General features: G+C 39.2%; 1 protein-coding gene across 1 annotated transcript in view; it reads right to left on the reverse strand.

Moving 5' to 3' along the window:
• GABRB1 (gamma-aminobutyric acid type A receptor subunit beta1) overlaps nucleotides 1-14,409 on the reverse strand; it is a 64,137-nt gene that overhangs the window by 30,173 nt on the left and 19,555 nt on the right. The window contains exon 4 of the mRNA XM_085322838.1: nucleotides 3,971-4,053. Within this exon, the coding sequence (XP_085178964.1) occupies nucleotides 3,971-4,053 (83 nt within the window). The remainder of the gene's footprint in view (nucleotides 1-3,970; nucleotides 4,054-14,409) is intronic.

Consider the following 14,409-nt stretch of genomic DNA (forward strand, 5'->3'; position numbering starts at 1 on the left):
GCTTTTGAAGGGCCAAATATGTCTTCAGATTGTTTGGTTTAGACRGGGGGAAGCACACTGGGATGGGGAGAGAACTCACTTGGATGCCATCTTCCTGCCACCCTTCTGGGATGAAGCTCTCATTTTGAGAGAGAGCAGTGGGAAAGCAGAGTGCTGCACTGTCTTCAGCAGTTTTTCTGAACTCACATCCATGAACAGCCCAGCCATAGTCTGACCCTTGATACATCAGCAAGACTGCRCTGAGAAAGAAGACAAGATTTGAAACATAAGGAGGCAGCACAGTGCCATGTATAACACTTGTGAATTTAAGTGTGAAATCTGCTAGCAGACATGCTTTCCAGAATTTCTTGTTCATGGAACCGCTCAGCAGCCCCAGGTTCCTTGAACAAAGAATTAGAAGAAGAGATAAAAACTCTGATTGATGCATAATATTTAGGGTTTTTTTTTAGGGATATTTAACAATGATGTGAGGAGTAGATAATCCATCTTAGCCATGCTCTAGTGTCTAGGCATTTGTTTGTCTCTCAGGTTTTTGTTTGCTGGTTATAATGCAATCATACCGCTGTGTGATTGCACCTGCAGGTGTGCAACTCCCTGCAAGAAGGGAGGTGCTCACTCATCTGCAGGTGGGTGAGGATTAATTTAATAGCTACCGCTGTAACAAGTCTACTGCAGAATAGATATTTTCCATGTCTATACAGACCTTTGACTCKGTTTATTGCTCAGGCTTTTTTCTTAAATTCCCAACTGTTATGTGCATTTTCTACAGGCTTTGAACTCTTCCCATAGATGTTTATTTCCAAGCTCATTTACAGTGTCTCTGTTGATCAGATCTAATTTAAAGGACGAGGCTGAGTAAAGAGCATCCACTTGGAACAAACATTTGAAAAGACTAATGAAAAATCAGACATACAAGATTCTCAGTTAATGCAAGTTGTGCTGGTTTGATTGACATAAATGGAGCAATGCCAATTTTCACCTGCTGAAGCTCAGACATCTTTCTTCAATATCAGATTACATGCTACTGAGTGCTATTAGATTTAGGGCTACCTGATTAATATTGCATAGAGGTCTCTGCTATCTGTCATTGGTTTCATCTGTTGTTTCTGCATCCATCAAATTCGCACTGGTTACTGTCAGCACCAACAATAAAAATTCTGTTAAGAAATAAAGCAGGTAATAAGGGTAGGATGAAAAAATAATTCAGTATTACTGTTATTACCTTCCTCCTGAAGCCAAGAAGACTGTAGGCAGCAGAAGAAGAAAGTCAGTGTCAACAGCAACCTAGAGCACATCTCCTCAAAGCAGTGACTGATGGTTTCTGTGAACCATACTGCTCTGGAACTTGGTCCATGTGAGTTAAAGTACTCACTGTACATATAATGTAGGACTGGACAAAACCACCTTCCTGTGCTTTGGAGATGGTCATAGTGCACAGTACATGTATAGTCATGAGAAATGCTGCAAAGCCCAAGAAGGCGCAGGTATAAGAATGACAATCATGCAGTGTAATGCGTAGCTTTGTAGGTACTGTGGCATGCTGGATACTCAGTCAGAGTCTTGTGCTAGTTGGGCCCCACTGCAGAAAGTAACCGGGAGAACAGTAGGGCAGCACTGGAAAAGGGAGCTAGATTGTCTATTGCCTTTGCTTTCCATGAATGAGAAGACAATGACCAAATATGCATTCACGCACAGGGACGTAGGCTGGCAGGGCTTCAGTATACTCAGAGCGATTATAGATATGGCTGGGGTAACTGAAAGCAGATGTACAGGAAAGGCTGATGCATGTTTGCCTAAGACAAGTATTCATTAGATGCAAAATAACCTTGCACAGCTTGCCATGCTACTTTGCCTGTTGTGGTGAGTTTTCTGTGTGCATCACTAGTATGCCTTGCTGAGAATAAGCCATTGTGCTGACAGATGACTGCAGCTATTGAGCTATTTCACAGGGAATCTTGAGAGTACTGTCTCCCTGCTTCCTTTTCCAATATGCCCATCTGCAGTACCAAAACACCAGGATCTTAGAAGATGGCATTTTTGCATATCTAAAGAAATAAATGAGCAGATTCTATTCAGAAAATGCTCTTTAATAAATGTAATTTTCATTAAACCTACTGTGAGCGTTTACTTGACTGAAATCTTCTGCTGGCAGAATAAAAAGTTTGTTGTTGTTAACCTAGTAGAGGATTTCTAAAATAAATATAAATTGACCATCCAAGAAAAGCTGCAAAAGCAAATTATTCTTGGAGAAACATTTCAAATTCTTTTACCAAGCAATTTAGAATATAAATTCAAAGCTGCATCTCCACTGATTTGTACGAAAGCTCATATTGATTATGTGCTTACAAAGGAACAAAATACTTCATCGTGGAGGGCAATTTTGAAGGTATGTGACCATTTCAGTGCTTAAAATAAGGCATCAGAGTAACAGTATCCTTCTTACCGGTGCCAACAATTAGACGTTATAACCAAGCATAAATATTGTGCTAATAGCCCATCTTGCCTCATCTGTGCTACAGACTGTGTGTTTTTTTTTCTGTGCCTCACAGAGAAAAACAATATCCACTTCACAGATGTGTTAAGATGTATGACATTTATGAATTGTATAACTGATGAAAACCTCTGTGGTTTTATTTCAGAGGCTGCAGATTAAATTGAAATCTTTCATGGGAAAATTTTCTACGGCTCAAAGTCATTTTATCTTCTTTGGTTAAAACTTATTTATCTTATATTTGTTTTACTATACTATTAAAACATTTTCTACTTCTACATTTCTACACTTTTATAGCATTCTGAAACTATGAAAATGTTTTTATTTATCTGGCTGAAACAATTGAAGACTTACAGAATCTTTTGTAAAATTCACCCTATTAGATTTATTGGAATTTAACCTCTTATCAATTCAGAGCAAAAACTAACTTCATGAGTTTCTGCAGAGAATGGGCTATACTGCAAAAAAAGGAAAATATTGTTTTTRTTGATAACATAGATAGCAGGAAATGTTTTGCGTAGTTAAGGAAGAACCCTTAAATCCTGGATCAGGTTGCTTCCCTCGTTATGTTGTATGATCCATCTAAACAGAGATTTGAAGGATAAAACTCTGTTCTTTCCCTTCAGTAATTGAACCAAAATAGTAGATTTGGGGGAAAACTGTTAATCATTTCTACACCCTGATACTTTAGAAAGAAGTATTATTACAAAACATCACTTTAACAGTGTAATCCTGTAACAGTTGTAATATGAAAAATGGAAGTTCTTAGAAAACTGCTGCATTATTTTGCCTTGGACTCTGCTTTACTTGGTATTCATCAGTTTGTTTAGCCAGACTGTACTCTCTCTGTCAATGTATTCCAGGTTTTCGTTTGACCAGCAATTGAATAAAAATTCTCTTCAAAATCCTCAAGACAGAATCATTCTTTGAAGTTTATCATCATAAAAGTTCTAAAGACTACACGAATGATAAAAAATTGTAAATTTGAGCCTTGATGCAAGCTCATGGAAGACAATGGCAAGGCTCTTATTAACATTTATGTTGAAAACTCAAGTTTTTCCTTTTCTAACCTTCAAGTGTATGGGTAAGTAACTGAACAATCCTCTCAAAACCTTTTTGGGTGGATCTTAATCTTGATGTTGCAGATGAATGCACAAATGTGAAGTAATTTATTAAGGTTCTGTGATTAGTAAGCAATAGAGATGACCAGTGTTCTGTTTTTGTCCTCTGATCTAATCATCAAGAAACTCTTCTGTAGTTGACAAAAGACTTTGAAAGACATCTTATCAGCTTGGATCAACAAAACACTGTGTATTAAGCATGTTTTGGCTTACATGCTATAAAAATGTACTAGATATTTTCGGTTTGAAAACTCGCTGGAAGTTTAGGATCAGAACAACTGCCTACTGCTATCTAACCTGTGAAGGCATTTCAATCCACGGTTGTAACTTAAGCAACCCTCTCCCCCCAGTAACTTACAACTTTCAATTTCTAGTGTGCAATTTTGTTCATCCAGAGGATATCTCCGTAGATCCATCATGCAAGCAGCTGTTGTTGTGATCCTGTTAGAGGAGAAGGGGAAAAAAAAAACATGATGTTTCAAACCACACTTTACTTGTTTGAGAAACCCTTTTCTACAGTGGCTTTTTTTGGTTTAAATACAGGCTGATTGTGCACATAGAATCCTGGCATACAGAATAGCTTGTAAAGCAGGATTAAGGTGTTTACAGAGCAATATACTGGTTACTGTATAAAGCATAAGACTATATACTAAACATCATAGAGCAGGATTTTGATTGAAATCTTTATGTGTGAAAGTGTGTAGTATTTTGAAGATTTAATGATGAGACTTCTACTTGGAAGTCTACTTCTCAATTTTAAATTCTAGCAGTTAAGATGTCTTCAAATTGTGTTGCATGATGTAATGAAAAACTCATGAACTGTAATATTCTCTGGTGATTACTGAATGAACATTGAGAGAATAGCTACAATGTAGCCTAGGTTTTCCAATTCCTTATTCATTCTGGAGGGCATTTGAATTCACATTCAGTCACTGAAGGTGTTCTTGGTAGCCTAAGTCTGTGTGGGAGTTCCTCTCTTTTGTTAGACCATAAATCTCTTGAGCACCTAAACAAACATTTGAAAGGAAGGTTAACTGGCTGCATCAGGAGTGTCCAGGGCTCAGTTATGGCTCATTTTACAGATTCTTTTAAGAAAGTCACTTACAGTGGTGCTTTCAAACTCACAAAAGTGAGTTAGCACCTGTATTTGTCTCATCCTGATAAACGGGTTAGTAAATGCTTATAAAACTTTTGAAGTTGTGAATGAGCAAAATTGGCTTGAAATTTTACTGGTCTTCTCTCTAACAATTCCCACCTGAGAAGGGAAGATGCCTCTTTTCTTGATCTGGTTTTCGTCCTGTTATCCCTATTATTATGCTAATTATGTTAATTATGCTGCTGGAACACATCTGGAGATTCTACTTTTGATGTGCTGAAARTTAAGCAACATCTACACACTGTATTGGGATGATAATTCTTGCTGTTACAGAATTGACAGAWTTTTTTTTWAAAAAGCCACATGCTTCATTACTTTGGCATGCCTCAAATTTCGTAAATCTACAAAAGCCATCTACCTACTTGCACACAAGGACTAACAAGCACTGTTATGAAAATCAGTCCATGAAAATACTGTGGAATACTGCTTAAAGCACCATGGAGATGTTATAATTACACTTTTTCTCTAAGGCTAATTTTTGAGAGTCTCACATGTTGCACATTCCATTGAATTTCACGTCTCTTAATACTGTTTTGCATTTGTTATGGAAAAGGTTGAGGACTTCAAGAGATATGACCTCATTTGTTTCAGCCCTGAAACAAACATACCTGATTGAGAAGCACTGAAAAGGCATGCAGTAATCATTTGTCAGCCTTTCCTACTTAATAATGCTTAAGATCATACATAACTGAATATACTACCGTTAGTCAATTTTCAATAGCGAACAATGCAATTAATGTATACCTGAGACCAAACGTTCCACACAACTATTTTCTTTCCAAACATGGTAATTCTGATTAGTTTTTGCTCAAACATTCATGTTTTCACCATTCATGTACAGTTTTTGTCATAGTGGACTTTAACTGTTTGCTTAGTGTGCCTGACCACTATTATAATCCAAGAACAAAAATAAATTTATATTTATAATACAGTGCACTACTAATTGCAGGTCTGAAAGTGAATGGTTTGGATCGTGCAGAAAGAAGATAATACTAGTATTGGTTTCTTATAACAGTAAGTAATCCAAATATACCCAACTTGACCCTCAGTAATTTGTTGTCCTTCATTGTCTTTACATCACTTCTTGTTTTCAGTCTACCACAGAAAATAGAAGCACTTGATTTGTGTTCTACATTTCCCTCAGCTTTGTTTTGCACTCCCTGTAGTGCCTGTAAGGCAGTATCATACACGTGCCCTCTTCTCAGAGGGGGAGGAGCAAGCTTTCCCTGTCATGATATAGCCCTGTAACAGCAGTGATGAATGCTGCTCAGCCTTTCTGTGCAATAGCAAGCAACTATTTTCAGGTAAATAGTTGCATACTGAGYGCTGTGTGAACATTTCTGCTGAACCCAAGTGATTCATGATCCACCTTGAGAATCTGAAAAGCAGTTAGCGCATTAGGGGAAAAAGAAACAGAAGACTTTACCATGAGACAGCTCTTGAAGGCCTGACCGACCTTCTCCAGGCTCCTCACTGGAAACATGTTTTTTCACTCTTACATATTCATGTGTTGCTCCTCAGCTCTCCCTGACTGGGCTAGCTCTATTTCATTCTTCAGCTCTGCTCCTACAATTACTGCTTCTCTGTCTTAAGCTACCTACACAGTTACTGCRTACAGTATGACCAGAGCAGCACGAAGCTGGTGTGGGCTAGAGAGTACCCAGTGCTCAACTGTCTTGTTGGGGCTCTGGTGAGCACAGGCCCCGGGCTAGCCTCCCTAAAACAGGACTCAAGGCAGCAAAGCTGAGGTTGCAAAGCAGTAAACATGGACCACAGGGTGCTGGTACAGCGTTTAAATGGCCACTGAAAAACGCAAAATAACGCCCACAGCCGAGCAGAGCGCTGCCGCGCACTGGCGCCGAGCCGAGCGCGTCCCCCCGTAACGGCCAGGCTCGCGCGCCGCCCGCAGTCTCGCGAGACTTGGGCTGCGCGGGAGGACGTGCAGCCGCGCCCCCGCGCGCCTGGGCGTAGCTGCTGTTTGCAGCGAGGGGGTGCGGCGCCACGTGCGGCGGCGGCGGCGCGCACGAGCTAAGCGCGTCACGGCCAGGAGGCGCTCGGGCGCGCTCGTAGCCTCGCGAGAAGGGGGCCGCTGGGCGCGAGACGGGGTGGGGGTTGCTGGGCGCCGTCGCCATTTTCTCGGCGAGAAGGTGAAGGTGTTCGGYTGTGGAGCTGGGGAAGGTTGGCGCCTCGTTAGGGAGGGCGACGCCGGCGGAGCGCAGTAGCAGTTCGTATGCAGGGCCCAGAAACACAGCACAACGCGGGAGAGGAAGGACGGCTGRAGACTGGTGTGTGTGTGGGGAGGGGCTGTCAGGATGGGGAAAAGCCTCCACCTGGAGGTGGGCGGCTGAAGCAGGAGCCCTCCTGCAGCTTTGGAGGCCCGGGCACTGGGGAGGATGAGCAGTACGTAGTAGGGGATAGCTCTTGGAGGCTCCCTCCTGCAGGCAATAGAAGTACCAATATGCCAACTCAACATGATGTCTTCTGAAGGTGCTAGAGGTTCTTAAGTGTTATTGAGAACCTTAGACTTCCTTGAAARTAACTGCTTGTAGTTGTCATAGAAGGATCCAGCAGTATTCATTACCTGTGATTTGTAAATCTGACTTTAAAGCATTTCTTTATTGYGATAAATCCCCATTGTGTAAAATTCTTAAGTGATACTGTGCTCTGGGTAACTGTAAAACTTGTTTAAGGAGGTAAATTAAAYCCACATGTAGTCAGGGTAATTCCTGTCTTGATTAATAAAAGATCAGATTTTTTTAATGCTGAGTAAAAGGGAAAAATACCTGTTTGTGCTGTCTCAGTGGAATTAGCAACTGATGGCTTGCATGTCTACCGGGAGCTTAAAAATAAAGATAYTAAAATGCAGAATGTGAGAGGGTAATGGCAGGAAGGGGAATGCAGTAGTCTGAACATAGGGCCAAAGCTATAGTAAATCTGTATTCAAAGAAATTAGTCCTGAAAGTCATTGGGTGTAAGCATTTCATGACAATGGTGGAATATCATGAGGAGTAGTAAAAGTTTAAATGGAGGACTTTTCCTGTACTTGAAACAGAGCTGTTTGTATTTGAGAGTAAGATAGGATTCTTCTAAGCTTTTTGATTTTTGAAACATGTTTTAAGACTTTTTGTTTGTTTSTTTCTTTCACCAGTGCTGGGGCTGCTTTATTCTGTTTGRACAGTGTTATTTACCCTACTATCCTGATGATGTTCTTCTGACATACAATGCAAATCAAACCATGAGATTGTGCAAAAAACTAAGCAGTTAACATTGTGATATTTAATTTAATTTATGTTAGTACTCAGACATTATGAGTTGGAGGGAAGTCTGAATAGCTAAGAAATATAATATTTGCTAAAAACAAACTTCTTTTTTTTTAATTTTGATTTGGGTTTTAAATGGCCCAGTCCATTGCTTAGCTTTTATTTCGGTGTCTGACTCTCTTAAYACCGTATTCTTATTAAATGCCAAAACCAAAGTTATATGAAAGAAAAGCATTATTGCTCTTCAGTATTTGTAAAACTGGCTTCCTTATATAATTTGTCAGAATCTTTTCTGCAGGGCAGTACATCTTTTTGACCAAATGGTAAAGCCTAATGTTTTTGGTCAGCAGTGAGCAGTTAAAATAAGTTCAGAATGAGTGCGAGAGGTGGAGTTATGGTTCAGCACTTAGAACACTTCATCAAAATGCTGCTAAAAAGTTTTTTTCAAGTCTTGAAAAAGAAACAGGAGCAATATTTAAGACAGCAAGAATGATTAAATATGGAAATGAACAGAGTTAAACAATTCAAGTTTTGTCATGAAATGTTTCCTCCTGTTTGGAGGAAAGTATCAGATTTTAATACGTTTGTTCTTTTTCTCTCAGTCAGAGTATAATTTATAAATGTATATGAGGATATGAAATGGGATAAGCTATTATTTTTCCTTAAAAGCAAAATAAAATCTTCAAATAAAAAGTAACCCTGCTTCTCTTAGCTATGGCAGAGCTGAGGCTTGTAGTACACACTTGAAGTAGACTAGTATACCTCAGGTAAAAGGTTAAGGTTTCTCTTGTGTTAGTTTAACTTTGCTGATAGCAGGGAAGCTAATATGATAGCAGCTGGTTTGGCATTGGAATCCAGTTCCATATACCTGGTGGAAATTATAGCCTTAATTTTTCTGAAATCCAAAGATCTTTAAGATTTAGTGGGATGTTTTGTAGGCAGAGTTATTAAAGTGGTAAAGGAAGGCAGAAAAATCAAACTATGCATTTAATTTGCAGGTTTTTTTTCTCTCTGTACCTGCTACAGCAAAGTTTCTGCTTCTCTTGCCTGCTGACACTGTGAAGTTCAGAGCAAAGCCTGAGCAATGAGAGTTTAGGTGCCCTGGCCTAGGAGAAAATGTTAGCTTTAAACTTGCAAACGTGCCCAACTTTCAGTGCTGGAAGGAGTCCACTTATTAGAGACTTGCATGAGCATTAGCATTAGTTGGGCGAGTGTCATGTATTTTATATAATTCAGTGTGTACTTGGCTAAACTGTGTTTATCAGTCTAGGTATTGTTTGGTCAAAATTTATTTATTTTTTAAAAAGTTACATTCATAAGTATGTTTAGGAAGGGCTAATAGGTAATGTAATAATAGTATTTTCAATGCATCTCGTTAAAAATTGGGAGAAAACTGGAATACAGATTCCTGAGCCACACATGGAAAGGATTTCGGTACTTACTTTTAAGTCCCTGACTCCATTAACATGTGAAACTTTTTTTTTTCCAGATTGAGGAATAATTATAATTTAGCTAAATGTTTTGCTCCGTTCCCCCCATCCCCAAGATGAGTAGGAAATATATTGTGACTCTAGGGAGATAAGCTTCAACTGCCAGGTCACTGCTGCAGACTGTGTAGTTTGAGATAACACTGAGGTGTATAAGGAGAACATTTGTATGGATGTAGGTTAGCAACTGCAAAACACACTTCGCTTTAATCTTGCTTGCAGAAACAGCAGAGTTGTTTAAAAATAAAAAGGATATTGACAAAGACATGTATCAGAAATATACAGCTCAAAGAGTTAAAGCTGTAAGCAGCTGAAAACAGAGCCTTGCATAAGAAGGGCCAGGCAACCTTTATATTGGGTAAATTTACCAATTTAAGTTGCACAGAGATGAGGCCATGAAAATTGTTTTAGACTTCCTGCTGTGTTTTATTGATATTCTGAACTGATAAATATTTGCTTGAATTGCCTCTCCTTCATCTTTGTTTTTAGTTGAGAAAGAAAATTTTAAAATGGATTAAAAAATGAAAATAGTTTCTTTTAACATAGTGGTTTGGAAATGCTGTGGTGTGCCTCTGAAAAAAAGTGTAAATACAATATTTATATTTTGGGTTAAGTAGAGGGATGTGGAATTAATGCACTGTAAGTAACTAAACATTAGGTCAAAGCATTCTCCCAGGAGCATATTAGAAGTTTGTTATAATTACTTTAAGGCAGACCTGTTATCCCTAGCCAACCATTGCCACTGTAATGAGCAGTCAGAGCAATCCACAGTGCAGCAAGCTTCTGATATGAATATGCCAACCTGTTTTCAGTGCAGTAACCAACTGTATCTCTGGAAGCCATCTCTGATACCTCTAGTGGACGGAGATGGTATGGAAAGACATCTCAGGAGTAGACTGTGTTCTGCCTACAGCCTTGCTACCTTTTGATGCTGCTGCCCCCTCCTCTCCCATCGCCACGTTCCCTTTCTCCCAGTTTTCCTTCTTGATTGCCCATAGTGAATTTTGAACAAAAGGACGTGATCAAGCCCTGAAATTCCTTTCAAGGCTGAAACATTGTTTTTGATAAGAAAAGAACAGCAAGCAGAGAAGAAAAACAGTACTGAAAAATCAGAAGAATAATTAATAACAGTATGGCTGCCTAATGCTGTAGTGTAGTAAAAGAACAGGATTCATGGTGTGATGTGGAGAAGATTCTGAGTTTATTGTCCATCTCTGTGTACCCAGTAGGTTTCCTGAGAAGGAATATACTTGTCAGCTGTGAAAGAAGAATATTCATTTTTCTCTGAAGCATAAATGTGGATGTCTGTTCCCTGGTAAAAGACAGGCATGAAGAATTAATATGCAGGGAGTCAAATCAACCAACAGCATTGGCTTGAAATAAAAAAAATATTAAAAATTGTAATAAAAGCCTTTACTGTCCTTATAGCTCTTTCCATTCCTACTCATTCTTCTCCAAAGAAGCTGTGTGGAATCGTCACGACCAGTGCCACTATGAGGTTGTTGCATGCTCCCATCTCCCCTGCATCAGCAGAGGCGCATATGGGACAGTGGTGCTGCTGAAACACTGAGGTAACTCAAGGCTAAATATCATCTCACAAGGAAAAGTTGTTTTTAATCCAGATGGCTCTCCTGATTCTGTTCGCGGCATGGCTCTGTGAGTGCAGTCATACTGCAGAACTGAAGGGGTGGTGTGCTTCAGGAAACGGATTTTGTGTGTAGTTGAGCCCTACAAACTAGGGGCTCCTTTAGTTGACTCTGCTGCTGACCCCCTCTTCCCCAACTCATGAACCTACAGTCTCAAGCACTGTTCATTCTTTAAAAATAGGTTAATAAGGGCAGTTTTTTATTTAAACTCTGTAAATGAAGAGAAAGCTGCTCATTAGTAACAATTGCACAYGTGGGAACAGAGTATGTGATGTGAAGTATCAAGGTGAGAATGTAATGGGAAGGATTCATTTCACTCCTTTGAAGGCCACATCACATCCTCTTCAGGTTTATTCACTGATAGCCTTTGAAATCTAACACTTTACTTTTGCACTCAGCATACTTCATTGTTTGATTTTAGCTAGGAGCTGTTTGCTTTATGCAAGTGGTGTAGTCTTTATCCATTGGAAATGCAATGTTTGTAGAAAAAAGGGGAGAGGTGTTTGGGTTATCTCAGATATGGTCTTGAGCTTAGACTGACTGTTACTGCTGAGTTAACCGTTGGATTAGTCATCTTTTGCGTATTTTAGAAGCACTTGTTTAGTTGTCAAAGGTAATGATTTCCAACATGCCAATGGTTTTCAGTGTACCCTTTGAGTTTTTTTGTTAAGTGGAAGTAACAATAATGAATGTTGTTAATTCAAGCATGTTGTTAATTCAAGCATGTTGTATCTTGGATAATTTTACTTTAGCTGTCTTTAGCACTATACCATCTTCCAAGTACTTTAGTGGTCTTTAAATAGCACTAATTAATCTCAGAAATCCATAATTCTGTTTTGTATGCGGAGGTGTTGAAATAGGTTTTAAAAGTTTGACTTATCTAAATAGGTTCTACATAGGTTGCATGTAGACTGTTTTTGTCTTGTTGGATTGATTTGGACCATAAGTTTTGGAGCAGTAGATGCAAGATGTGTCTTTAAGYGCTAGCCATGATAGTTACTCACCTTGAGCTCATCCTTACAATGAACCAGATCTCTGGATGTGGAGACCTGCAAAGTACATAACACCCCTGAGCATAACCTATTGTGATAATATCCATATCGGGAGGAGATTCAGCCCTTTCAAGTTATCTGATTCCTGGGAAGAAGTCAGGAAGTCTTATGCTATTCCGCAGAGGCATTCTGCTCAATATATCCTACTCAATATAMTGACTCTTAGCAGTTTCATTTAGAGATGCTGAGCTCTTTTTATGTTTTATATATGTAGAACATGGGACTTCTACAGTTGCTGCCGAGGAGAAGACCCTTAAAGGCTGGATAGTGTCTTGGACTTGTGTGCTGTAGGCAGTAAAATGTCCTGGGGTTTTAGCTGTCTTGAGAGATTTACTTCAGTATTCAAAGTAATTGTAAACAAAATGTTGACTAATTTATTGAAAGAAACGGATCCTTACTGTGTAGTCTGATTTCTAGCTGCCAGAAATCTGCTTCAGAGAACAGCTATGTAGTACTATCACAAAGCAGAGTGAGGTGACTATCCAAAATGGGGACAAATAGGCTGATTGGCTCCAGCTTCCCCCAGGAGGAGAGCTTGAAGCTTCAAGAACAGGGAAGGGGATGCCATGGTGTGGAAAAGTAAATGGTAGGAGAAGGAGGGACGGAGGGAGAAATGGTCTGCAAGAAAATCTTTTGCTTTGACTGAAGTTAGGAGCACCTAAAATCAAAGCCTTAAGTGCAGTATACAGGTAATTTGAACAGATAATGAGCTCTTTTGGTGTTCTGTAAAGTACATCAGGAATAGAGGAGCATGAAAATGAATGAGTTGTTTGGAAAGTAATAGAAATACCAAACTCATTATAATGTTACTATGTAACTTTTTAAATATTAGCAAGTCTTCTAGTTTGATACTTGTAAGCCAAGTATCCGTGCAGTGAGAATTTTTACAGCATAGCTATAAACCCATGAAAATAAAACTTATAGTAGAAATCCCAAGAGAGCTATAACTGTACCATGGCAAACAAGGTATTTCAATAAAAAGTGCCTGAGAATCAGAGCTGAAATTTACTGCAAAAAGTAGTTTGACAACGCAAGTATGTAGGAAGCCAAAAAAAGAGAGAGCCAGATGGGAAGTGCTTAGCATAATGGAAGATCCAAGGGGTAAGAAGAGTTAGATAACTGTTTTCCAGTCCGGTTTCAGTAAAAAGAATGATGCTAAATCTCTAACTTTATTTCAGTGTTTCTATATAACTGTTAGAGTTGATTAGCTGCAAGATTAATGGTGTTACTACTGAAATTCCTAGTCACAAATAGTGTCAACAGACTGAAATATCCTACCTGTTCAGYAGGTAATAGAGGCCTCCTGGAAGTGGCAGTGGTGTTGATACCAGTTGATATCTTGTTGATTTCAGAATGAAACCAAGCACTTTGTGTTTTTGTGCAAGTAGAATTGCTGGTGTATGCTTTTCAGTCAGGGAAGAGAGATGTATTGTGTATGTGTGTGAGAAAAATGTGCACATCCCCACATTCAGGTTTCTCCCAATTTGGTAGTAAGGAATTCAGACATCATCTTCCACATCTGGCCTGGTTTTGTAAGTGGAAGGCTTTAGAATATGCTTTGTCAAAATGACTGATGTATTGGTTCTAGGTTCCTCTGGGACAGTAAAYTGAGTGGGGAGCTGTTTTAGGGAGAAAACAGTAGAAAATAGAAAATGCAAGTAAGTGCAACTACTGTGTCGTTCTCAGAAACAGTTGTCCGTCAGGGCTGTGTATCTGAGACTTGAAATGCTTGCCTTTTGACTAAGAATACATGTTTAGCCAAGCCATACTCCCTTTTAAGCCAGAAGGAAGGGGAGGCTAGCAACCAAATAAGTACGGAGAAATTTGGTGAGAGATTTTTAGGACTTCATGGTCCAATGTAGTTTGAATCTACAATCCCTGCTCACGGGAGAGTGCTATACAAAGGGAATACAGCATTTTTAATAGGAGTTCTGTGCAGAAAAGAATGAAAGGCAGGAGGTAAGAGGAACCCTGATGCAAAGGTGAAGAAAGAGAAACTTCCATTAGAATTTGTGGCTAGATTTTTATGGCCACACTTTTTATAAAGAGCTCACTTACAAAATCTATTTACAACAGCTGTCAACTGAGAGAGATTGCCATAGAGGCAATAAATGACTTGCACAGTATGACATTGTACTATTTTATGCCTATAAATGACCACAAGACCTAATATTCATCAGAAGTGCTCCTGCCATT

This window comes from Rhea americana, unplaced genomic scaffold, assembly GCF_003343005.1.
Source record: "Rhea americana isolate MKP2758 unplaced genomic scaffold, rheAme1 scaffold_8, whole genome shotgun sequence".
Taxonomy (NCBI): Eukaryota; Metazoa; Chordata; class Aves; order Rheiformes; family Rheidae; genus Rhea; species Rhea americana.